This window comes from Pinus tabuliformis, chromosome 9, assembly GCF_031772625.1.
Source record: "Pinus tabuliformis cultivar Carrire ecotype Pingquan chromosome 9, CPIR1, whole genome shotgun sequence".
NCBI lineage: Eukaryota > Viridiplantae > Streptophyta > Pinopsida > Pinales > Pinaceae > Pinus > Pinus tabuliformis.
In genome coordinates, this window is record NC_142307.1 from 1,957,010,278 (window position 1) to 1,957,038,259 (window position 27,982).

Sequence of the window (27,982 nt, forward strand, 5' to 3'; positions counted from 1 at the left end):
ACCAAGTCTTTGTAATACCATGAGCTACCCCTTAATTTGGGCTTCATAATTCCCTCCAAAAAACTTTACAAGTTTTCCTTTGCTATCTTCAACAGTTCTCGTTAGTTTACATTTATACTTTTCACTTCTTCATAATTGTACGAAATAAAGTGGCATTCTCTTTGCTATTGTCTTTTAAATATATTGCTCTTATTGCATTACACTCTTCGTTGAACTATGAATGTAATTTGAATTATTTTAACATTACTTCTCCTTTACTTAAGGTTTTAACTTTGTCACTTCCCCATGATATTATTTTGAATCTTCTCCATTAACTTTTTGTATAGATCTACTTTTTCATTTATGATTAATATGAATGGAAGATTGGACAAACACTATACATCGAATAATAGAATAATAAATGTTATATATGTTGGAATATACAATTTTGGATCTAAAGCATATGCTTTACACTCTAAGTTGAAATACAAGCCATTAATATAAATGTTGAAAACAACACTATTATATTTGATATATATATATATATATATATATATATATATATATATATATATATATATATATTACGCATAGTCTAACTCTTATACTACGTTTTGGTCATTTTCCTGGAATATTTTCCAATTAATTTTGGATGAAATCCAACAAGGATTTACTGAAATTGCAAGTTTTAAATTTGTAGTTTCCACAATCCTCAGTGTTGTTGGGGTTTTTAAGGGCATTGAATCGATTTATGCATTGAAAATTGCATTTTAAACAATAAAAAATTACAATCTTGCCAAAGTTTGTATCATTGGATTATGATGGAAAAAACAAAACATAGAATAATTAGGCTATGTCTATAATTAGGATCTGATAATGTGTATCACAACATATAAATCTTTTATTATTTTATTGCATTAAAATAAAAATAAAAAAACATATGTCTCAATTGACACAACATTTTTGTATTTTTCTACAATAAATATTTTGTATTCTACTACTTAGTAAATATTTTTTTATCATATTTTCTTTTGTATTTGGTAGAATCAATAATTGGGATAAAAGTGTCTTCGCTTGGCATGGGGTTGATTCCATCCACTAATCTATAACCTCCAAGCATACCCAACATAACCTCACACACAACATCAATGATTAGTTGAGGTTGATTCACCCAACATAACCTCACACACAGCATCATGATTAGTTCAGATTAGAATCAACGACATAAAAAACATGAATTTATTAGTGCACTCTACTCTCAAATGATCTACACCTTGAGGCTCTAAAATATATGGTATTCAATATTATGAAATATAAATATTGTACAATGTCCATGAAACCACTAACAATAATAAAATAATTCCCACATAATAATGACTGATATTTTTTCTACATCTCAATAAAATATTGATATTAATTTATTTTTTTCCTTTTTGTAAAAATTAAGTAACTTATAAAAATAGGGACACGTTCCTTTTTCTAATTTACAAGCTTAGTTAGTAGCAATAAGCAGCTTATAAGAATTATGAACACATCCATTTTTCTAATTTACAAGAAAATGGAGTAAATCAAAACTGATATTGTATGCTACTAATGAAATATTTTTATTTTTATTTTTTACCACTCAAAATACTTTATTGTCATAGGTATGTATACATATACATGCTTGCTATGAAAATATATCATCTGCAAAATTGTCAAGTTGGCGCTCATTACAGGGATAACAACTAATCAATTTACAAAATTGGGTCTCAATGTGCACACCGAAATCGAAACAGTCTGGTTGCATCTACAGAAAGAACACCTTACAAGAGCCCATCAGAAGCTCATACCTGGTCCTTACACTAGTACCAAGGTTGTGGGAAATAATGCTTTGGAGCACAGCATTCCCCCATTCCTTCGCTTGCACCGAGTGTTCAATGTGGACCGCCCTCAACCAAGCTTCCCACCATTACTGGACACATCAGAGGTTGCAGAACAGCTCACCACGGACCAAGTGCAGCGGAAGTTTCCTCATCTCATGGAGGAACTCAACGCAATTGGGACCATTTCTTCCTAAGGGGGGAGGAATGATATAGGTGGATGTTGGTGGCCACCCACCTATCCCACTTGGGCCCCCACAATTTTCTCTTTCAGTTTCCTTAATTGTAGCACAATTTATTATTTTTAGCAGTTTTTCGGGTCCTTAACTTTTGGAGCCATTTTGAGGCCCTAAACGATGTTTTTTTGGGAAAACTGGGAGTAACATGGGTTTGTGGACCAATTTTTCTCATCCCAAAGTTGTAGTCCTTAGATAGATCTTTCTAAAGAGGTATTGTGCATGTCAAACAAAGATCGTATGCCAAAGTTACGAGCTCGGGAAGTTTATGTATCGATTTACCCAAAACGGGGCCCATAGTTTGGCGCTTCATCTCCTAGGGTTAGGTTTTTGGATGTTTAGGGTTTTCCATTATTTCTCAACAATAAATAGGCCTTCGAGCCTCATTGTAACATAGTTCAGAGGCTTGTAGCTGCCACATCTCTTCTCAGACATAAGCTACCATCGCCCTAGCTGGTTTATTTCCATTTCTGTTTGTAAGCATATTTCAGTATTTCACATTAATGAAATGAAGTATTATTTTTGTTGCATCTCTGTATTTATGGCTATATTTGTAATTTTTTGTGTTCCTGTTTAAATCCGGATCACACTCACAACAAGCAAATGTCATTTTAAGAAAACACAATGCACTTCATGGATTGATCATTCAACAAATCGGTGACTGTTGGGCAAGTTTGCGCAATAGTGACTTTGCGAGGCTCGGAACTGTTAGCTGGAAATACACATTGCATAGTCCTAGATGTCGGTGATCTTGCTGTTGACTGGAACTACGGAGAGTGCAATCCAGGTGGGTTGACTGTGGGTTGGGATTGCGCAATGTGCAGTTCAGTCTGACTTGACTACTAGCTGGGACTGTGCATTGTGCAATCCCAGTGGGAAAGACTAGGCACTAACTCCTAGAACAATACAGAGCACTGTTGGAGGCCAGTGACAGGAAGTCTCTATAGAATTCTTGGGTCCAAGGCAAAGTGTCACGCCCCTACACCTGCGGTGATCTTCCAACCGCTTGTAGCGAGGTGCGGCACCACCGAGCGCTTTCTTTTTAACAATACTAACACCCGTGGACTACGCCTACTTCAACATGAACATACTTAACTTATGTTTTTGCAACTGAATAAAGCATTATCCTTTATACTTTAGTGAAGACCATTCTCAATTATTAACCATGAACAATAAACCGAGAACATCAACAATAAGCAAGTACAAAGGGAGGGGCAACTCCCAGAAAGTCTGCCCGACAATATATTAAGAATATCAGTTTACAATACAACAGTGTGTCTTGGCCGAACCAAGTCTCACACTTAACCGAATTTTACAACAGGCAGGCCACCTGCCTTTTACAATGTATCGTGCACCTTTGCACAAGAAGAGGTGCTCACCCGAGCCACCCAACCTTCCTACCAAATCCTGCACGAAACTGTACACAAAACGAACCCCGGCACACTAGCCTCCACCCAAATCGGCATTAGAAATCCAAACTGCACCTTAGATAACAATGCGCATGAGATGTGCGCATCTCCTTATCTTCCTTGCGCAGATTTCCTTTCCTCTTATGCGTATGAGTGTATGAGAGTTCGATGCCAAATGAACGTGCGTCTTCAAGTATATATACGCACTCTTGGTACGTCGTCCTCCATGCGGCCGACCTTTACTTTTACAATTAGAACGCCCAACCTTCGTGCCAATTGTCGTCGGCTTGCCCCAACGCGTAATGCATACCTTGGTCGGCTTGTTGTGTGGCGAGCTGCCTGTCCGCCTTATAAACGAGCGAGCGCCCTTTCACAGCCGCACGCACTTTAACTCGTGCCTTCGTCGTTTGGAGTGCTCGCTCTTCAATACTTAGTTGATTTTCAAGCGGGAGGGGCGCGCGCCTTCGCACGGACCTGCGAGGCGTTACATTCTCCCCCACTGGAAATCGTTGTCGTCCTCGACAACATACCATCTCGGTAGTCATCCACCAAGATCATCACTCATCTGTGATGTAAACTCCTCTTCGCAAGGCAAACATCCTTGCAACATATGTAGAGACTCTTTCTCCACTATGTCCCGGCCTAGTGACCGTTGCCACCAAGCTCACCATACCAAAGTATGTATCTCCATAATCCATGCTCAGGTCCATGGAAACTCCATCCATCTCATCTGCAACATGTTGCCCATATGTGTGTCTCCTCCAAGTGAAGAGAACATCTCCTCAAACCGACTCTTGATGTGCCCCATTCAGGTCCATGAAGCTCTCTTCATCATCTGCAATGTGCCATCCTCAAGTCTCCATAGAAACAAGTACGCACTTGTCTCACCTACCCATGTGCTGCCCATGATCCTCGACCAAATCAGCTCCCATGTGTAGAAAGCAGTTGAGTCTCGGCTCAACCCATGCTCAAGTGTATCACCAAAGCATCATCATCACCATAAAGAAGCCTTCTCCCAAGGCCCCTTGTAAAGTTGGTGTGGTTCCTTCCTACCAAGGCCTCCACACCAACCTTCCTCCAAGGTTGTTCATTGAGAAAGGAAAGCCAGGAAGCTCCCTCCCTGACTCTCATCCACCCATGTATCGGATTGATGTTGTGTCCTCAAGTATCTGTGCACAGCCTCAATCTCCTCACATGTACATCCAAGCTCACCTAGCTTGTCCTTTGTCAGCTGAAAGTCATATATGCCCATGGCATACCTGCAAAAGTCCACTATCCCGGCAGGATCTCTACCCTTATAACCTTCATCAACCACTGCCTTTGAAGTAGCACTCGGGCTTCCTTCATTTGCAACTCCATTGTGAAGATCCTTAGTAGAAGATGCTCCCATCAAGTGTCTCCAAGTTCGTGAGACCTTCTTCTCACTTCCTCCACTCTTCTTCCCAGCCTTTGCTATGAAGTCCACCAACTTCTTTTCCTTTGTTTGCACAATACTCCCAAGTCCTCTTTGCTCCACATCCTCATGCTTCACATTAGGATCTTTGGGATACAAGATCATAGAATTCATCCTTGGTCTATAACCCAGGCAACTCCTTCTATTCATAGGCACCATCACGGTTTCTCCTCCAGCTGTGATCAAGAGAATGTCCCGGTCCACCATTGGCATGGCTTGTGCTAGCTCCATGAAGTCTAGTCCCAACACCATAGAATGATCATCCATGTCCACCACTCTCAAGTCCAACTTCCCGAACCATGGTCCTACTCTCACATGTGTGTCCTTCAATACACCATCAACTGTTCTAATGGTAGAGTTGATAGCTTTGAAATCACTCCGTTCTTTTTCCATCTTTGTCTTCTTTCCAAAGGACTTTGCTGCTTTCCTGCTCAAGAGGCTATGAGTAGCTCCCGTATCGACCAAGGCTGCAAACTTCCTTCCTTTCACAGTCACTTGCACAAAACTCAGCTTCAAGGAACCACCTCCTTCTGTTGGCTTTGTCTTGTGTCTCACCTCAGCAACCTTCTTCAAGAATTCAGCCTCAGAAGTGTCAATAGGCTCATGCTCCTTCTTGACATTCCTCTTAAGGTACTTCACCTCCTTGCTTGGTCCTTCTAGGGAACTCGGTCCCGGCCTAGCTTGCCTTGCTTCAAGCTTTCCTTCCACCTTGTTCTGCTTAAGTGCACCAACCAAGTGTCCATTGACCAAGTTCATGGAACTTAGCTTCCGAATGTCCTCTGGATGATTTCGGTAGTGAGCTCCCAGCTTGTCAATGTAGTCAAGCTCTTCTTGTTCAATTACAACAACCTCTTTACTGAGAAGTTTCCTCTTGATTTCGGCTTCCACTTGGTCACTTTCCTTCCTCAACCGGGCTCTTTCATCAAAGAGCTCTTGAAGACTAAGATCACCATGTCGGACTTCCTCATCAAGTTTCTTGAGCTTCCCATTAGTAGTACTGCACAACCTTGGTTCGACTCAATCAACCTCAAGTTCAGCTTTTGTTGTGGCCACGGCTTCCTCTTCCTTGTTGGCATCAAATGCAACTTGCTTCATTGCCCAACTAAGTTGGAGAAGTCCTTCGACATTCTTTCTCAAGGCTTTAAGTTCTTCACGGATTCTGGGTCTCTCTTCCTTCAACCTCTTCAACCTGTCCAAGGTAAGCAAGAGCTTCTTTCTCCCTTCACCCAAACTCACCATGCCTTGTTGTCCACTGTCATGAGCAACCCAGCTCATCAGCTTCAAAACCTGTTCTTTGTCACGAGCAACCTTTGCTCACCAGCTCCGACCGAGCTCTGATACCAACTGTCACGCCCCTACACCTGCGGTGATCTTCCAACCGCTTGTAGCGAGGTGCGGCACCACCAAGCGCTTTCTTTTTAACAATACTAACACCCGTGGACTACGCCTACTTCAACATGAACATACTTAACTTATGTTTTTGCAACTGAATAAAGCATTATCCTTTATACTTTAGTGAAGACCATTCTCAATTATTAACCATGAACAATAAACCGAGAACATCAATAATAAGCAAGTACAAAGGGAGGGGCAACTCCCAGAAAGTCTGCCTGACAATATATTAAGAATATCAGTTTACAATACAACAGTGTGTCTTGGCCAAACCAAGTCTCACACTTAACCGAATTTTACAACAGGCAGGCCACCTACCTTTTACAATGTATCGTGCACCTTTGCACAAGAAGAGGTGCTCACCGGAGCCACCCAACCTTCCTACCAAATTCTGCATGAAACTGTACACAAAACGAACCCCGGCACACTAGCCTCCACCCAAATCGGCATTAGAAATCCAAACTGCACCTTAGATAACGATGCGCATGAGATGTGCGCATCTCCTTATCTTCCTTCCGCAGATTTCCTTTCCTCTTATGCGTATGAGTGTATGAGAGTTCGATGCCAAATGAATGTGCGTCTTCAAGTATATATACGCACTCTTGGTACGTCATCCTCCATGCGGCCGACCTTTACTTTTACAATTAGAGCGCCCAATTGTCGTCGGCTTGCCCCAACGCGTAATGCATACCTTGGTCGGCTTGTTTGTGTGGCGAGTTGCCTGTCCCCCTTATAAAAGAGCGAGCGCCCTTTCACAGCCGCGCGCACTTTAACTCGTACCTCGTCGTTTGGAGTGCTCGCTCTTCAATACTTAGTTGATTTTCAAGCGGGAGGGGCGCGCGCCTTCGCACGGACCTGCGAGGCGTTACACAAAGCCTCGAGCTAAGGAATGCGCAGAGCATAGCAGTGAAAGCAAGACCTGAGCTAGGGCAACCCAGATCTACCCAAGGGCGACTTGAAAATGACTAGATTCAAAAGTGTAAGCAAAAGATGGTGATAAAAGAGTGAATGACCATGCATTCAATCAAAACCAATGCAGGAATCAGTGAAATAGATGAACAACAAAGCTAGTGGAGAGGGTCGCCGCATCGTCGACTGTTAGTGCAAAAATAGTGATATGCATGCGACACTTAGGAAAGACAATGCAAAACTTGAAACAACACTTCTACAAGTTAAAACAAACTAAAACACCAATGGTCATTCAACAAAACATGCAAACTAACACTCACATAAGCCAAGGAAATAAAAGCAACAAAAAAACAACAAATAACTTGAAAAGCAAAACGTACCTGGAAAAGCTGCGCCGACTATCCCGAAGGTTCCTAGATGTCTCGGGAATGTTATAGCTTCAAGATCGAGTGTGTAGAATGAGCTCTGAGGCATCATTTAAATAGACTTAGAAGATTTAGGGTTCATGACGCGTATGCCACAAATCTAGAAAAAGCGACACTTGGCGGTAAGTTTTTAAAATTGACTTTGCATGTAACTCCCAATGCTAAAAATAGATCCGTATTTTTTAGGGATTCTTTTTTATTTTTATTTTTTTTTCTTTTTCGGGAAATAATGTCATGCATGCATGGGAGGATTGCATAGTTTTGGAGGGAACCAGGCAACTTTCCGACATATGCATCGGACAACAAACTGAGGAATGCTTTTGCGCAATTCATGGGTTGAGTGGCTCTGGCTGCCTCTCATGATCTGCATAATTTCCCAGCAGAAGACAAGTTGTCAGTTGGGTCAACACATTTCCTGAGTTGAAGCCTAGTGCCTCGATGTTCTACGCAATTTCTCTGAGCAAGGTTGTTGGACTACTCTGTGCATTTCTAGAGAGCAATGCTCACTGTAAGGTTGCTCTGCGGAACTCCTTAGAGCAAGGTTGGTTTCCCTCCAAGATTGCACAGTTTGATAAGACAACACAAGAACCAAATGTGAACCAAGTCACAGGGTCAACTTGTGGTCGGAAAATAAGACAAGTTAGCAAACACAAGTTGTCAAGTGAAAGATAACTTCAAATAAAACAGAAGTACCTCAGCAGTGGAAGACATGCTGCTAAGATTTTAAGGAGGGAGGCTCCAAAACGAAGTGAAGGAAAAATTTTGGAGGGTGGTTGTATCCTCTACAACATCTTATTTTCCGCATTTCCGATATAACTTTACAAATTTTCTTGTAGATTTAGATCTCCCACTTGAGGACTTATTTATATTCATGTTCTAGGAGTGTCCTCTTATAGACAATGCATATCCATTATGGTTCTCCATGTTTTTCCATCTCATCTCCTCCAACAACAAGGATGAAACTATTTCATCAAATTTTAAGGTAGTTGTGTTGCTACCTATGGCAATAACCATAGTATCCCACGATTTTGGTAGATAATGCAACAAACTAATGCACTTATCCTCATCTGAAATCTTATAATAAACATATAATAATTGACTTACCATAGTATTGAAGGTGTTCAAATGCTTTGTTACCGAGTCCCCATCACTCATCCTCAGGTTATACAACTTCTTTTACAAGAACAATTTATTTACCAGGGACTTAAACTAATATAAATTCCCTAACTTGTCCCACAAAGCTTTCATTGTAGCTCCTTTTGAAACATTCAATAATACCAAATTTGAGACACATAATCGTATTGTGCTCTTTTCCTTTTGATCTAACTTGGTCCAATCTTTTGTCGATATTGTCGTTGGTTTAGCACATGGATCCATCGTGATCCACTAATCTTTGTCCACCAACAGATCCTCCATCTTGAGCTTCCACAACCCAAAAATTTGTTCATTGAATTTCTCGATCTCTATCTTTCCAATGTTTGTTGTTTCCTTTCACCACAAGAATCGGTCCCACATATTTCCCACTGTAACAGGGTCTACCATAGGCCTGGGAAAAACCCCTCGACCACAAAGGTGTCGCCTTGAAGCCAAAAGTACTTTGATACCAAATGAATGTTTTAAACCTGTACAAAAATTACCTACGAGTGAATTCTTAAAAGACAAAAAATATACAATGGCGAGAACAAAAAATATACACAAATATTTTTCTCCTGAAACCTAAAATCAAGAAAACGAGGTTGATTTTTCATTATATTCCTTTCAATGCTACAATACATTATATACATGTTGAAGCATCCATAAAGTCCCAATCCATTAACCATAGATTAGAACATAACCATAGTTCCCTTGATTAAATCTACAAAATACCATGAGCAAAATCATCATGCATAATACCATGTGCAAAACCATGGGTGGGTTCACCCAAAAATAAAAAAATTTAGGGTGCTACCCCAAACCTTGTGTAGGGGGGCTACCGCCCCCTTGAAAACCCCCTGGGGGGGTTTCTTCCCCCTTTGTGATCCTCCCGCTGCGCTTAATGCAATGTAACAATGCATCTAGCTAGTCATGCAAAGACTATAACACATACTCAACATAACCAATATAATCATAGACTTTGTCAAATTCAATATTCAAAATGAGATCCCATTGGCCAGTTTTTTCTGCCCAACTCCATAGCCTCCCAGGTTGGTTAAGAAACTATGCCAACTCTATAGCCCAACATATCGAATTTGACAAGAAAAAAGGGCATCCAAGTGGCTTGAAGTAGTTAAACTAGCATGGAGCTTCCAATAAGGGTGAGGAGAAGAAGGGGAAAGAAAAAAGTAATAAGACAATTGGAAAGACATGTGTACAAATACCTTAGCAACTCAAACATAGGATAAATCAAAAGAACTTAAACATAGTCATTAAGTAACTAGGTAGTCTTAATAGACATTTAAGAAGGCAATTTATATGATTCGAGCTCAATAACATAGATGAGGCTTGAGTGTAAAACTATGCCATATAACACGTGGAGAAGGCTTTAGATGCTGAATAATAAAATTCAACCCTTTTAATATCCCACATGGCCTTGTAAAACCCATAAGGTAAACCATCTATCTATCATTAAGGATTCCCCATTTTTTATTCAAAATAAAATTGCAAAAAGCTAATCATTCGTGTATGTATACACTGTTAGGCCCCTATACTACTAGTGATTACCCCATTACTATTGTAGTTATACCCCTTATTTATATTGTTGTGCCCCTATTACCCCCATATTGTTACTTCTGTGCCCCATAGAATCCCTCTATTGTTATTTTTGTGGCTTTATATTATTATTGTTAGGTCGGCTAGATTATATTGTGACTCCTTAGACTCCTATATATAGAAAGGAGGTTTTGTCATTTGTATCATCCAAGAATTGCTCATTTATGTAATGTAAAGGAGGTTTCCCCCTCAAAGAGGCTAAATTCTAAGGTGTGGATCTCTCTTTTCTATCTTTTTGTGAGCTGGTTTCATAACATTTGGTATCAGAGCTTTGGATTCTAGGGTTTCGCTGCTCCAAACAGGTTATCGTGGAATTTTCGCTATAACTTTTTTTTTGTGACGTTTCAGAAGTCACAAAAAAAAACCCATTTGAGAAGAATTGGCGCTGAACCTTGGGTCTAAATTTCAGAGCTTTTCGCGCGATATTTTCGGAGATATGATCTCAGGAAGTTGGTCTTTTTGCAGACTCCTGAATTACACACAAAACAGGTGACCTGGGGAAAATCGTCATAACTTTCTTTCTGAGCATCGGATTGAAATTTCGTAAGAAGGTACAGAAAGAGGACGGACTTTAGTTTTTGTTTATATATTTTTCAGAGTCAAAGGTTGAAACAGTGACACGTGGCACTTCATACAAGTTCGCTCTACTGAACTAGTCTATAATCAGGTGACTGCGGGAGATTGTGCATAACTCTTTTTTGGGGAATCCAATTTGGATCAGACTGGTGGCATTGGAAAGAGGACATAGAGGGCTACTACAGGTAGCAATTTCAGAACTTAAATATCCGCAAGTACAGAGTTACAGTCGTTTCAAGTTTGAGGTCCTAAAATCAAGAAAAAGCAAGATGAGGAAGTTTGATGGCAAGGATCCGGTAAATTGGATACTTCAGATGGAGCAATATTTTGATCTACATGGCGTACCACTGTTACAAAAGGTATGTATTGCATCTTCATATTTAGAACCGGATCAATTTTTATGGTATAAAGGGCTTTGTTCTCATAAAAAACTTGTTACATGGTCAATTATCACGGAGGAAATGATAGCACATTATGAGGATACAAAGAGCAACACCTTCTTTAGAGCAACACCACAACAATTGGAAAGAGTAAAAGGGCTTTGTGACATATTTGAAAGTAAAATTATGGCAACAAGGAAGTCTACCCCTCACAACTATAAAGATGGACGTGTTGTTCCTCCTAGCCTTCCACAACCTACAAGGGTTACACCACAACAATTGGAAGAAAAAAGAGAAAAAGGGCTTCGTTACAATTGTGATAGCAAATGCACCAAAGGTCATAAGTGTGCTGAGAAGAAATTATTTTACATAGAGTATGAAGAGGAGGAAGAAAAGGATCAAGAAACATCAAAAGAAGAGGATATATGCCAAGACCCGACCCCAGAGAAAGAAGAAATGAATCAGAACATATCTTGTAAACTATTGGCAAGAATGACCACTCCTCAAACTCTCAAAATAGAAGGAAATATCAAGAAGAAAGAGGTGCAAGAAGTGAAAGATCACATCAAGAAAGAAGAAATGAATCCAACCATATCTTGTAATTCACTAGTCGGAATTACCACTCCTCAAACTAGCAAGATAGATGGACATATCAAGAAGAAAAATGTTCAAGAAGTGAAAGATCACATCGAGCGTCAAGAAATGAATCCGACCATATCTTGTAAAGGATTGGAAGAAATTACCACTCCTCAAAATCTAAAGATAGAAGGACATATCAAGAAGAAAACAGTTCAAGCAGTGAAAGATCACATCGAGCATCAACAACAAGTTCTCCAACTTTTAAAGGATAGCGCTACTTCGGTGCAAAATCAAATGAATCAACAGGTAGATCAACATCATAGTGAAAAATGTTTTGATTGGGTATTTTTACTGCTACATCTAAAGCAAGCTATTTATGAGAAGGAAACGTTGGCAATACTACATGCACTTAAAAAATGGCAACCTTACCGAATGGGAAGACTCTTCAAGGATGAGGATGTGGAAGCATTGTTTTGTGCTATTTCCACTACAACAAAACCAGCGATTTGCGCCAGATTTAGCGCCAGATTTTAGTGCATTTTTTTTGTAATTGTGATGAGCAACCTGGCGCTAAATCTGGCTCTATTGTACAATTTTTAAAGCGTCCTTTTTTGCACCTAATTTTGCATCCTTTTTCACGCTAGATTTTGCATCATTTTTTACACCAAACTATGCATCATTTTTTGCGTCAAATTTTGAACCAAGATTTGCATCTTATTTTATGACAGGTTTTGCTTCTAGTTTTGTGTCATTTTTTGCATCTATTTTTCATTCTCTTTTGCTTCCTATTTTGTGTCATTCTTTGCTTCCATTTTTGCACCATCATTTGCATCAAGTTTACACTGTATTTTGAATCCAATTTAACATCTTTTTATGCATCCATTTTGTGTCAGTTTTTGCATCTAGTCTTACGCCAGGTTTTGTATCTAGTCTTACATTAGTTTTTGCTTCTATTTTTGCACCAGCTTTGGTGCCTATCTTTGCACCATGTGTTGAATTTGATTTAGCACCAAATTTTGCATCCATTTTTGTGCCCATTTTTGCATCTTTTTTTGGACCATTTTTTACATCCACATTTACGTTTGATTTGTCTCCATTTTTCCCATCTCATTTTGCACCATATTTTGCGTCATTTGTTTCATCCAATTTTGCATCATTTTTAACACCATCTCTTGCATCTAATGTTACATCATTTTGAGCATCCAAATTTGCATTTATATTTGCATCTTATGTTGAGTCATGTGTTGTGTCCACCTTTGCATCTTATTTTGTGTCTAATGGTACATTCAATTTAGAGCCATTTTTTACGTCTACTTTTGTATTTGTTTTTACACCAAGTTTTGCATCCAATTTTAAGCTATTTTATGCCCTTTTTTTGTGTCTACTTGTGTCCAATGTTGCACCATTATTTACACCGACTTTTTCATCCAATTTTGCATTTTTTTGGTGTCTAGTTTTACATCGTTTTCACCATCCAAATTTGCATCTTTTTTGCCTCATTTTGTGTCCACATTTGCATATAATTTTGTGTCTGAGTTCGAGCCTAAATTTGCATGTGATTAGGAATCATTTTTTACATCCAATATGGCATCCTTGGTTTCACCTTTTTTCAGCCCCATTTTGCATCTTGTTTTATGTCTTTTCTTACATCTTTTTTTTTTTCCTTTTTTTGCACCCAAGTTTGCATCCCAAATTTACACCATTATTTGCATCATCATTTGGCATATTAATTTGTAACGTTTTTTGCTTCTTTTTAACGCTCAACTTTGCATCTTATTTTACATCTAGTTGTTGTCTTTTTTTGCATCTAATTTGGTGCCCATTTATGTGTCCTTGTTTTTGCCCAATTTGATATCCTTTTGTATGCCATGTTTTGTTCCCTTCTTTGTGTCAACTATTGCACAATTTTTCACTTCTAATTTAAAACACTTTGTATGTCAATTGTTTGCATTTTGTATTAATTCCTAGTTTAACATCCAATTTTGCATCCATGGTTACATCTGCATTTGACTTCTTATATAGAGTATATTTTTCTTTACATATATGACCCCCTTTATAGATTCATAGTGAAATATATGATAGTTTCTAAATATCATTAAAGCAGATATCACAATTCAAAATCATTTGTAAAGAAATTTAAGAGAGATTGACAACATCCATCCAAAAAAATAACAATGTGTCATTAACAATTTTCAAAACATGTATAAAATAGCAACATAATACTAATAAAATCAACATTATTTTTAATCAAAACAAGTAAAATTCAAATATGATTAACAAATCAAAATATTTCATGAATATCGTTATTCTACGATAAATTAACAACATACATAAATCAAACTCATCGTATGATTACAAAATCAAAATGTCTCATTGATATAGGGTAAATTCACAACACCCATCTAAACATAACAACGTCATCCTACACAATAATCTCTTCATAAAAAATAATGCATGTGCATGCCTAGCTACCACCACCAAGATCATCCTCATGATCATCTTGACCATCATCATTACTCTGATCCACATCATCACCAACACTGCAACTATCATCATCATCATCTCCTCCTTCACCACCATCATCCTCATCATCTCCTGATATATGTTGAACATAATTTGGATCATCGTCTTGGCAATCATTACCTATAGCATTCTGACAAAAAAAATCAATATTACATGTTAGTATTAATTACATAACCCAACGCATGTTTTTGTTATACAACGTTAACCATAAAATGAGGTAAGATATAATATCTAATAGTACTAAAAAATAAAATGAAAATATGGTTTAAAAGTATATTGGAAATCCAACTAAAATTACATACCATAGAGTCCATCCAAACAACAAATTCAACCCATCTCTTTTGCTGCAGCACCTCCTTTTCCAAATGATTTGGAGGTCTTCCATATTTTAGTTCCTATCAATCAGTAAATAGGGAGAAATTAGATAACAATGCCTTTCTTCTAGTACAAAAATTATTAAAAAAATATCACATGTTTAATATACTTACAAAGGTTGTTATCAGTGCTTTTAAACCTTTCTGGCCACTGCGATGAGTGACTTTTGTCTTGGTTAACCTCGCCTTGGATGCCTTGTCCTTAAACATAAACCAATTCAATTTATTTTCACACAAATACATGTCTAAGATACTTATAAGTATTAATACATTCTAAATAATGTTTAATGAAAATTTCAATACCTGAATGCTCTTATTGCCGGCTTTTCTTTGTGCATCCAACTTCTCATATGATTTTACAAGTTCTTTCCATACTTTAAAAGGTATGTCAATAGGTCTTTGTTTCAGTCTTTGATCTTGAGGCATTTTTTTAATTTTTCTTGTTTGGTTAAAAAAAACCGAACAAGTAATTCACATCAATGGCATGGGGACTCTATGGATATGTGTAAAAAAATGGCTATAAAGAAAACATCCAAAAAACATATGAGCTCTCCCTTTGATGGTCACTTGGGGCATATGGCTAGAAAGGAACAACTCCATTTTTGAAAATCAAGGACAATCCTTTCTCAAAGTCCTTCCTAATATTTGCTCCAAATGTCTTAAAATGAAAAACAAAATTCAAACGTCATCCTTAAACATCTCCCTTAAATATAACGTTGGACCATAAATTCTTCATTTTTATTGTTATCGGCTCTGGAATGATTTTTCTATATGCAATTATATAATGAAATATGTGTGCACTAATGAAAAAACATTGAGTTTCATTTTTCATAATCACAAACAATGAAAAAAGAATCACACGTAACTAGCATCATTTTGGAAATTTTATATTTATTAAAAATCTTTAACATGTTTTCCTCCCATGTCTCATAAAAAGGTGTGAAATTTTTTATATACTCTCCAATAAGCACTACAACAAAACCAGCGATTTGGAGGTTTTACACTAAGTTTTTCAACATCGAGCTTACTAGGGCTTGCACCACCGGGGTTATTAGTAAGAATCTCATGAGGTTTGCATAGCCATGATTATTAGAATCAAAATAGTAGGATTTGCACTAAAAAACAGTTCATAGTGCTTTCCTGCTGGGGAGAAAATCACAAGTTCAACTTCTGCAGTGCAGAGCACCGAGAGCTCGTAAGCTTTCTTCAGCAATTCACCTACGTTTGGAAAATGTAGCCTGCCTGCTGGCGATGTTCTCAATCCTCTTCCTCTGCATCTTTCCCCTCACTATTCTTGTATGTCCTCTTTCGTTTTTCCCTCCAAACAAACCCTCTCAAATTGAGAAAGTAGAACAAATCACTCGATGAGAATCCGAATCCAATTATCGCTTCTAACAATAACCCAATACGATACCAGAAGTGATTACACAAAACCTCATTGACTCTTCATTTGTTTGGAAAAGAGCCAAGCATAAACTTCTGACGAGGGTTTCCGTCTCAAGTCTGGCTCGCAGGACGTCGCTTAGTCAATTGCGAGAAAAGTTTTCCACCTGCCTGTCACATACGGTTTGTCACACTATATATTAAAATAAGGTTGATCATACTAACAATAAGGTTGTATAGTGTAAAAGGAGGGCTCTCCTGACTGCATTTGGTTGGTTTATAGAAAAGATTGCTGGAATGTGTAATGTGAATGCTCTGCTAACTGTTTTTTAAGCATTTGGAAGTATTAAAACCCCCTAGGATAATTAATGTAAGACCTGTTAATTAATGTGTAAAGATGGCTATTGTCCTTGGGCTACCTTAGCTGTTCGTGTTTAGTGATCTGTGGTATTATGACTCCTCAAGTCACTATTAAACCATGAGAACCATGCCCAGGCAGACTAGTGTGACATTGTGGATGAGAACCAAAACTAGACTCCTATAACCTCCTTTTTCATCCTTTAAATTGCAGAATTAACTGACTGTTCTAGTAATCGTTCTTGAGCACCTGAAGATGTGCACCCTAAATAATAAGAATAATACCTTGTAACATATGAATAGTCCATCATGTGCATGTAGGATATGCACATGAGGTCCAATAAAATCACTAACCAGAATACCAGGTGTTATTAAAGCCTCTACAGGTTGATATATATGAATGTTACAGTGTGCAGGAGTATGATTCAATTCCATACGAAAATACAAAACATCTGATAGGATTTCCTTATACCTCATAGGCAAACAACCATTGTCCCTTCTATAGATGAGCAGAATAAGTGCTTGGTTCTCTACACTAAATAAAGACAAAGTATAGTACTTATTGCTGACAAAATAGGATTTAAATCGCGGTTCAATTGCTTGACATTAAGCTGGTCACAGAATTGTAGAGTGCATAATCATAAGAGATGTTGCGAGCCTCATTGCTCAAAGTCTAAGGGTCTTGCGAGCCATAATCACAGCCATGTATGGAATATCTTGTGATTATGGCATTTTATGAGGTCAATTCTTGTGAAGACATTTCAGTTTATAATAAATTTTGAACCTCAACAGAGTTTTGGCAAGACCTGGCTGAGCTAGGACATCAACAACACAGCTGATATGAATGACATAATCTAGCCTCAAGAGGGAGCCTCTTTTGTTTCATCACTCTAACAATCTATGAAGTGGTGGAAAGCGTAACAACTTCCCCTTGAATATGACACCTAAACTGAGTACAAATCCTAAATGATGCAGCCTTTGGTGCATGTCTCTCAAAGTATCGATATTTCAAATGTTGAAAGCTCTTGTGCCCATTTGATATGCATTCGATTGCAGTTCCCCTGAAGAAAGAATCTTATAAAGGTGAGGCCATGGCCAATATGTTAGCCATATCCATTGGAGTTGCCATTGCTTGACAACTTTAGTGTGATCAGTCCCACCATGATTCACATGGGCTTCTACTCAACACTGGCTGTTGCTATTGTAAGAGTCTTCAAGCTCGTTGAACCCATAGTATTGATAAGTGTATTCTTTGGGTCTCTGGTTTTCAAATTCTGCATATGTTTTCCTCTCAGTATCATTATTTCAAATGCTAAAAGCTCTAATTCCCATTGCTGTGTATTTGATTGTGGTTTCCCTGAAGAAAGAAGCTTATAAAGGTGAGCCCGAGGCCAATATGTTGGCCATATCCATTGGAGTTACTATTTCAGCTTATGGGGAGGCCAAGATGAATGCATGGGAGGTGATTCTCCAGTTAAGTGCAGTTGCATGTGAGACTACCCAATTGGTTCTCATACAAATTCCACAAACATCAAAAGGGATTAAGTTGAATCCCATCACATCTTTGTTGCTCCTTGTTGCCTTGTTTTTCTTAGCACCCCCTGGGCCTTAGTAGAATACCCATTTCTGATAATCAGGGTCTCTTCCTTTGATTTGCATTACATGACATTTATGCTTGTGCCTGGCTCTTAATCTTGCAGTGTTTCTTCTGATAGGAAAGACTTCAGCCTTGACTATGAATGTTGCTGGTCTTGTCAAGGACTGGCTGCTCATAACATAATCTTTGTCTGTAATAAATGAAAAGGTTACAGTCATAAACTTGAGTGGGTGTGGAATGGATTTTCTGGCTGTCTGTTACTATAATCATTTGAAACTTTAAGCTCTCAAGTCCAATGACAACCAACCAACGTACCTCAGCAGTGCAGCTAATGCCAATGATGAAGGATAAGGTTTGATAATGACGAGTGGTAGATTCTCAATCAGAGATTCAGAACCAGTAGAGAAAAATCAAACTCAAGCTTCAGGATTAGGTATTTAGATCATTAATATTGTCTTGTGCTAGAGATTACTGTTCTTGGATTGGCTCCTCTATGCCCAGATCTATTTGCAGGGAACAGGCCAGTCATTCACAGTGAAGAAGATAATGACAAGATTAGTGTATAATGATGGACAGGATGGTGCCATGGTGCCAACCTAAATCTCAAGTAAGGAGACATCTGTTCATCAATTTGTCAAGAAGCATGGCCTACAATTCAATTGCTCTAAGCCTATCACTTCTTCCACCTGTCAAATAAATTGTTTCCTGTTTGTTTAGTTGACTATGGTTCTAATAAATATATTATTGTTTGATGTAAAAAGACAAAACAAAACAAAAAATATGGAAAGTTGTGACCCCATTTTCTAACTACAAATTGAAATCGGATTACCATAGTGACCACCTCTGCTTATTGGAATCAAAAAGGGGGTGGGTTATGCAAAATCCTCCATATCATTTTCTATTACAAGAGATAATTAAAGCCACCCTAAACTCAAGTCTTAATTATGCTGATAGGGTGTTTGGGGAGGGGGATCCCTTACCAACCCACTATAATCTGCACAAAAGCATCCTAAGAACATATGCAAAATGCTCTCCTATCATCTAATGTCCAAGCAAGGAAACTCTTGAAAATATTATCTCTGCTCTGCTGAATGTAGGGCTAGTCTAATAGGTGGAAGGTGCCATACTCTGGATCAGTCTGGAGCTGGTTTACCCCTAATGGGTGGAAGGTGCCATACTCTGGATCAGTCTGGAGCTGGTTTACCCCTAATGGGTGGAAGGTGCCATACTCTGGATCTGTCTGGAGCTGGTTTACCCCTAATGGGTGGAAGGTTCCATACTTTGGATCTGCAAAGTATCTGTCTGGAGCTGGTCCATAACTCGCTCTGATTATGTATGGCCTAGTCTAATAGGTGGAAGGTGTCATACTCTGGATCAGTCTGGAGCTGATTTACCCCTAATGGGTGGAAGGCGCCATACTCTGGATTTGTCTGGAGCTGGTCCATAACTCGGTCTGATTATGTATGATCTGTAACCTAATATGGCACAACCCCGAACAGGCATCAAAGATGTTGATTGACCACCAAGGCAGAAGGTTGAGGTGAGATCCCATCTAAAGTTGGAAGGAAAGAAACTATGGATAAAATCTTGGCTGCTCCTCTGAATTCGGGGTAGAATAACAGTTAGGAAGTACCCTGTGTAAATGATGAAACAACATAGAAATGCTCCCTTAGTGCTTCCAGATGTATACCAATTAATGAGCATTCAAGTGTTATTTCAAATATGAATCAAATTTGAAACAATGTCAAAATTTTCCAAAATTCAAGAGAGCAGTCCTGTAAATGAAATCAAAGTTTAGATTCCAACATACAATGGTCAAACTAGTGCCAAATAAACACATTAATGATGTTCAGATATGACAGAAAGACACCAGCACCAAAGCACAAGACTATGTATGTAAAACAATGCATCCACAATAATAATAATAAAAAATAAAAATAAAAAATAGAAGATATATACTAGTTCCAAAACAAGAAAGTTTACATAACAATGATGCAAATAAACCCCAAAGTTTGATCATTCAGGACGTTAGCATGATCTCAAGAATTCTGCAGTAAAAGCTAGTACTTGAACTCCTAGTAACAGAAGATAGAACCAGTGTGATGCTAGTATTATTGAGTGGATGTTTGGGCTGTTATCAGCACTGATTTAGTTTTGGATATACCTGAGATATCAGTCATGCAAAAATTTTCAAAAAGGAAACGTTTTGACAGAGCAGAGTGTGATCTGGTTGCAGAGTAGCAAACCTTGTTCATAAATTCCAAAGGGCAGAGAGATAGGCTTGTTCATGCGTTAATGTGAGTCTTTAGAAGATGTATCAAGCTATAAAATACCAAACCCATCATGAATACTTGCAGATTAGAATAATGTGATCTCAAACTCCAGACATCGAACTTCAATAACATAGATCATTCCAATTATATTAGTCAAATTGTTCATCTTGTTTTGGCATGACTCTGTCCTTGGGGATGTTCTCTATTGCTAGATTTATCAGAATGATTGCAAGAAAGCAATGGAAACAGGCTAAAAATTAAATTGTTTATGCAGTCAATTGTTCCATCATGAAAGTGACTTGGAAGGCGTGGATCTCATGCATTTGAATGTTATGATGAGCAATAAATGATTATTATGCCATTTGTGTGTTTTATCTCTCATAAACAGATTCAGATCTGAAAAGAATTAGATTTGTAGCCCTGAACGTCAAGCAATTAGGGCAGAATTTATTCAACTTGCCAAGCAAGGTGTTCACCTTGATTTAGGGTCGACGCTTCTGTAATGTGTAGATCAAGAAAATGGTGCAACACTTACCCTAAATCCTTAGTATGTGAACTTACACAGGAACTAATGGAAATTTCAAGCCTCCTGCAAACAATTCTGCCTAAGGATAACGCAAATGACAAAAAGGTAATTTGTATCAACAGGATGACCAATGTCAAATATTTTTTTTTGGGAAGATTAGAAAACAGCCAGTCATGATTTTGGCAAAACTGAAAAATCAGTTGCCAGTCAGAAGATGCATATATTTTTGCCTAATTAATATATACATTTTTTTCTTTGAAAAAAAAAAAAAAGTCAAATATTATGTAGAATATTACAAGAAGGAACATAGGTTATCAATAAATGGATTCCAGCTATAACTGTGAAAAAAATTATTAACCTCGGAACCATTCTGCAATCACAAGAAATTAACATAAAAGCCACTTATCCCTGCCTGATAAATAAAATAAAATAAAAAATTAAGAAAAATCTCATCCAAGACTTTCACAATGAACTCTGGGAGCAAGAGTAAATCAAATTGAAATTGACCAGCCTCTGCTTTTTTCAATCTTAGAGGAAGTACTAAAGAATTTACAAACCGTTTCTCTGTTTTAAACATCTTATACACTCCAAGATAATTGAAAATTATTCCATTTAACCTGGGATATAGATCAGGACAGACCAATCCTGTAAAATACAATAGCAGTAGATTGAATAAACCATTAACTTGGGGAGGATGAAAAGAATATTTAGTTCCACAAAATTCTATAGAAAGAATAGGAAGTTCCACAAAATTGTAAAATAGAATTCATGGAATGCTAGATGACCAGTCTACAAATCACTTTTATTTAGCTTAGTTTATTTATTAGTGAAAAGTAACCTTAACTCAGCTGCAAACAGTTGTATCTTAGGCAACTACTCTCCATGGTCAGTCCAAATGGTGAATAGAATTCATACTTGCAATGTTCAAAAAGGTTCAAATCTCATGGGGATTATACTGGCCTTGACTCATGAGGACTTCTCACTCTATTCAATGAAGCAAAATAACTTGAGACAACTGCAAGCAACTAACTTGTTTCTGCCTTTCTGGAAAAAGTAATTGAACTCGAATTGTACCACCTTGCTGCAGCAAACACATAGTTAGAAAGCTATGTCGCACTGGCTTTGGGACGGGGGGTAGCAGGGATGGTGGGTAAGTTTCCGGAACCACCAGAGTGCACCCCCAAATTTTTCAGGGGACAGAAAGTTGGAGATGGCAATAATATATAAATTATTTTATATATTATAATAATAATAGTAATAGTAATCATAAATATTTAAAATTTTGAAAATAATAAAATATTAAATATAATAATAATAATATTTTTTTCTTAATTCACCACGATAAATATAAAACATTTAAATAAATAAATTCCAATTGCAAATAAGAAACACTGTGAATAAGAATTTAAATAAATTCAAAGAGAAAATTTAAATAGATCCCAAAAGCCGTCGTTGATGCCCACCCCCCTGACACTGATAAAGATTATAAATACAGTCAGGGATAAGAATTGCAGAGGAATAGCAAGTATTGACTGAGAGTATGATGCACTGGAGTCTGTGAGTGCCAGCGCCGCAGAAAGGAATTGCTGAGAACAATTTTAGAATGATATGCTGAGATGACAGGTAGGATTTAGAAAATTAGAAGCAGGTAGGATTTAGACTTCAGGCAGGTGCAGGGATGGATTTAGGTTATATATATCTATATATATAGATATAATCTTGAACTGTCAGTAGGTTCAAGGGTCAGTTGACTGTCCCAGATATTTTTGTGAGGGACGGATTGGGAATGCCCTAGAAGTTCCCATGTCTCCCATGATGCCCCCAGCTATTCTGGGACATTCCCAAGCCATTTTTAAGTCCCCAAAACACTGGAATGCAGGGTACAAGGGATTTGTCATCAGGCACATGTTGACTCTCCATGCAACATAGTTGGAAAGTAAGAGAGATATGGGAGACACGAGTTGAAAAAAAAAAAAAAAAAAAAAAAGAGTCTGAAGTACAAGTTAATTACAAAAATGTAGATGAAAGTAAGAATGACCAAAAATTCTTTCAGTACGAATGACCAAAAACACTCCAGTGGTATTTCATTAAAGAACATAAGTTTATTATTTTGAATCCTGACTGTCTTCTCCCATATAATCAACTTCTAAAAGGTTAAAAATTCCTCTAATGTTTAGCAAACAGACAAGTTGCTGAGTCGAGAGAACAAAGGAAGGCAAGTAGCATCTGTCTCCCTCTCAACCCTGCACATCCTACCCCGCACCTAGAATGGTTTCGCTTACTGTAGAGGAGATTCTGTAGCACATAAACAAAAAACTTAAGAGCCACCCTTATTGTCTTTAGCATAAACACTCTCAATAACGAAAAAGAATTTGACTTTGTGTTTAAAATGGCAAATGCATGATGTAGAAGTAGTTTTAGATAAGCTAACTCTAGCTGCTTAGTACTTACTAGATTAGGAATGACTGCCACAGGTTATTCATGGATATAAATTTTAAGATAATGTGTTGGATAGCAAAAGGTTAGAATATGATTTTTATTAGTATATTTGTTGTACTTTGAACTGCAGCATTTTGCTTGGAACTGGATACAACTTACGCTTAATTAATTAAGATAAGCTAACTATAGCTGATTAGTAGAATGGGGACGACTTTCAGTGGTTGTTAATAGTAAATTAAAAGTTGGATGAAAAAGTGTTAGAATGAAACTTTTATAAGTTTAGGTTTGTTGTACTTTGAGCTGCAATATTTACTCAGAACTGAATAAAACTTATGCCTGATTAACAGCACATGCAACAAAATATTCAATATGAACATATAAGGGTTTAAACCAGGAATTTCAAGTAAGGAGATGTTAAAGTCCTCTCTTTTTTTGAAAGATGTAAAGCAATGAAAAATATAGCACATACTCAGAATCAACAGGGGAAACCATTATTATCCTCATTTTGTTACAAGTTGTATTTTAATAAAATCTTAATTACCCCAAAAATCAAAGCATGCAGCATGAAACGATATTGAAGACGACTGTGCTGAGATATTATCTAAACAACACTGTTGAATGAAAAGAGATTCAAACTTCCTAATGCCAATCATTTTCTGGGAATGGAACCTAAGCAACATTAAGCTAATTAAGACTCAAAATTTCTGTATTTAAATTTCATAGACAATTTAATTCCTCCAGAGCAGATGGCTTCTCATTGACTTGAAGTGTTTTGAGCTGTATTTTTCACTCAATTTAGGTTCAGCGAGTCATACGATTAGCCCTTGTCACATGCCAGCCAGAGGTCACAAGTTCAAACTGTGCAGAATCAGCAATTGCAAAAGTAAACCTCTCAACGAGCCACTCAGTTCTGCACTTCAACATGTTACATAACACACAAAAGTTCTCGCATTATCTAGAAGCGTGATGATTCATGTTTACAGCCCTAAATTTGATCAACTTAGCAAATCGTTAACAACAAAGACTCAACGAGAACCCTTTTAACATAATGCTACAATTCATTTGAAGGTAAAGCTCAACCTACATGCATAAAACTTCAAATAACATAACAATCAACCCTCAACATAGCATGATAGCCCTTTACACATGCCAGCCAGAGGTGACGAGATCAAGCCCTGGGGTCACCGATTGCCAAAGGCAACATCTCAATGACCTAACAAGTTATGTTCTTTCCGCCACTGTGATCAAAAACTTCTAGGATTTTCTATCTAGCGACTTCATTGATTATCTGTGAAGTTAAGACAGGCTATCCTGATATTTGAACTTTTACCCATGGAAATTAATCTTTCATTCGAAAGGAACACTTCAGTGATTATCTATGAACTTAGGACAGGCTGTCGTGATATTTTAGTTTCACACACGGCCATAGAGTTTTGCTTTTAAATGAATACCTCATTGATTATCTCTAAAGTTAGGACAGGCCGTTGTGATATTGGAAGTTTTAAGCATCGAACCGCGCTTTGCTTTTAAAGAAATTGAAATGCTACGTCGGAAGTGATTGTTATCGGGTTTACAGATCCAGTGTAAAAAACATTGGGATTAAATGTTAGAAGTCTAGGATGTAGTGATTTCATGCACTATATTTTTTTAAGTTAGGACGGGCTTAATAAACCTCTAGAATTGTCTAGATGATTAAATCATCGCCTAAATTCGATCTGCATAACTCGAAGAAAACCGTTTTGGGCAAAAAAAAATGCAATTCATTTTAAGGCAAAGCTCAACTTCCATGCTTGAAACCTGAAATATCATAACCTGTCCTAACTTTACAATTTATCAAAGAAATCACTACATTCTGAACTCATCAAGAGAACTAACGCTTCGCATTTCATTTTTGAAAATCATTCGTCACAGGCTATCTCTAAAACGCAACAAGAACCTCTTTATCGCGAATTCTTTTAAAGGAAAAAGCTCAATTTTCTTGAAAATATAAATAACGCAACAGCATGCCCTAACTTGAAAAATGATCCATGAAATCGGTACCTGGGAAGCTTGAACGAGCTCGTCCAGGGAAGCCGGAGGTGGCAGCTGCTGCTGCTTCTGGCTGTGATAGACCGCGCCCAGTTTCTCTTTAACTCCATGTTTGCTGAGTGAAAACCCTCGCAGCTTCCTCAGAGAAGACTTCATTTTCGCTACAGAGATTTTATGCTTCAGAAACAAAACCTCGAATCACCGTCTTAAAATGCAGAAAACCCCCCCGTCCTGAATCTGTCCGAACTCCATTACGCAAACCTCGCAATAGCCCCTCTGAAACGGTCAAGACATTATTGAGGGTCTTGGTATGAACGGGCATGCTGAAAATGCTCTTGGGCTCTTTTCTCAAATGGAGCACAGTGGCGTGAAGCCAACCTACATCACATTCGTGGGTGTTTTGACTGCATGCAGTCATGCCACAACATCTCTGTCAAGACATTTTGTCAAACAATAGACGTGCCATTTCAATACTTGCACATTTCGAATAGAGATCTGTGAGGGAGGTATCTACAAAGATGTTGATCTCAATCTCATTTCTAATCATGTAACTATGCACACACTTACCTCGTTGAAGAGCTTCGACCTATGTACATGCTCGGAGAACACTAACCATAGTAACGGGACCCGGTACCACCTCCTCTAGCAGCATTTGATGGAAAAGCGTCAATGCCTCATAGGCATGTCCATTCTGAGAATATCCAACAATCATAGAGTTCCATGACACCAAATCTCTCTCACACATTTTGTTAAACACTTGGCGTGCGTTCTCTATACTTCCACATTTTGCATATAGAGCAAGAAGGGCGTTCCCCACAAATAGATTGCAATCCAATCCGGCTCTTATTATAAAATGATGAACCTTCATCCCCTTCAGAATAAAGGGAAGAATGAGTTCATCGGGCTGTATGCCTTTCTGCCGCATTTGGGAATAGAGTAGGAGGGCTTCCTCACAGGGTCCATTCATGGCGTACCCTCTGATGGGCACATTCCATAAAACACAGTCCCGTTTAGGGGAATTTTCAAAAACCAGTCGTGCATAATTCATGCGGTCGACTTTGTATAGAGGTTTATTAGTTTGCTTAGCAAGAAAATATTTCCATGAAACCCAAATCTGAATATGTGTGTACAAGCTTGCAAATATGAAGCCACACCTTCGTAAGTATCAATAACGGTGTTTGGCTTCTGTGTCTGTTTCTGTTTGTCAGTGGTTTTGCATTTAATGGTAGTGGAAGCTACAGTTGGGCTACGACAATGGATGAGATAGGCATCGCCATTGATGTTGATGTTAGAGTGTGCATGAATATTTACATGCTCTTCCTTTTTAAGTATGTGACGAAATTCTGCTAAGTTGGAGGTTGCACAAGGTAGGATTGTATGTGCCAATTCCATTCTTCAACTGAGGGGACGAGAAAGACACCCCATGTATTTATTTCCAAATTAGTAATTAGTATACGGTAAGCTTCTTCGCACTCATAATACATGGAACCCTTAATGCAAGAAATGTTACATGTAGAAAGCGAGAATAGCTAGAGTTTTTATTTTTTATCGGGAGAGGAGAATACATAAAATTGCAGAAATGTTACATTGGAAAGCGAGAATAGCTAGAGTTTTTCTTCTTACAAGGAGAGGAGAATTTGAGAAATTTTATATTGGAGCAATACTTAACAACACTCTTAATTGGGGTTTAGTGGGCTTTGGGTCCAGATTTTGAACCAAAGCTCTGATACCATGTGTAAGGGCCTATTTCCTATTATGAGAGCCTCAATCTATTATACACTAATAGATCTATTATACACTAATAGAGCCTCAATCTCTTGGACTAGCATTTTTTACAAAGGAATACAAATTTTAATGCTTATATTAACATGTATGTATAATATAATAATGAAATAGTCACTCTTTAGTTCATGGATAAAAGTGTTGGTGTGGAAGGAAATCTCGAGGGATGTGTCACTATACTCATAAAAATTTCATTTATTGTGGCACATGGAGAACTTATTAATTCGGTGTAGCTTTAAAAATGGATAGGAGTGTTATCCTCCCCACCTAACTGCAATTCCTACAAATGACATATTTAGTGATTAATGAGTATATTGTTGTAATAATTTTGAACCCTGTGTTAAGAAATCCCTATGCAATCCAATTTAACTTATGTACCATACTCAAAATGAGGAGAAGTCATTTGTGGGTTTCCTTAGAATGTGTATTTCAAGGAAGAATGTGTACTTTGTCGATATGTTGAAAGGTTTTACGGTCTTTGTGTTTTAGTGTACCATGTCATGTTTGGCATTGAGCGTTGGGTGTGTTGGAAGCCAACTCTTGGTAAACTCAAATACACTTGTCCTAAGGAGGGAGTTGGGGTTTTAAGGTTCTCTGGTTGTAAAAGCTTTCAAAGTCAATGTTTTTCATCCTCTTCTTGCATATTGCAGCCTCAAGGCCATTCGATGAGTTGGTGGTCATGCTTAAGGTTTTCATCCTATTCTTGCATTGTGCTTAAGGTTGATTGGTACCTTGTTCCATGAATTATGATC

General features: G+C 37.8%; 2 protein-coding genes across 2 annotated transcripts; both read right to left on the minus strand.

The window, feature by feature from the left end:
• Window positions 1-14,412: 14,412 nt before the first annotated feature.
• LOC149156818 (uncharacterized) lies at window positions 14,413-26,611 on the minus strand. The gene is made up of 5 exons (XM_089444878.1): window positions 26,016-26,611; window positions 25,461-25,852; window positions 14,960-15,046; window positions 14,774-14,866; window positions 14,413-14,601 (listed from the first exon to the last, which is right to left on the minus strand). Exons 2-5 carry the CDS (start codon window positions 25,602-25,604, stop codon window positions 14,413-14,415), a joined length of 513 nt encoding a protein of 170 aa, XP_089301004.1. The 5' UTR covers window positions 25,605-25,852; window positions 26,016-26,611.
• Window positions 25,621-26,496, minus strand: LOC149156819 (pentatricopeptide repeat-containing protein At3g22690-like). The gene is made up of 2 exons (XM_089444879.1): window positions 26,062-26,496; window positions 25,621-25,878 (listed from the first exon to the last, which is right to left on the minus strand). The coding sequence occupies exons 1-2, from the start codon at window positions 26,494-26,496 to the stop codon at window positions 25,621-25,623; spliced, it is 693 nt and encodes a 230-aa protein (XP_089301005.1).
• Window positions 26,612-27,982: the final 1,371 nt, after the last annotated feature.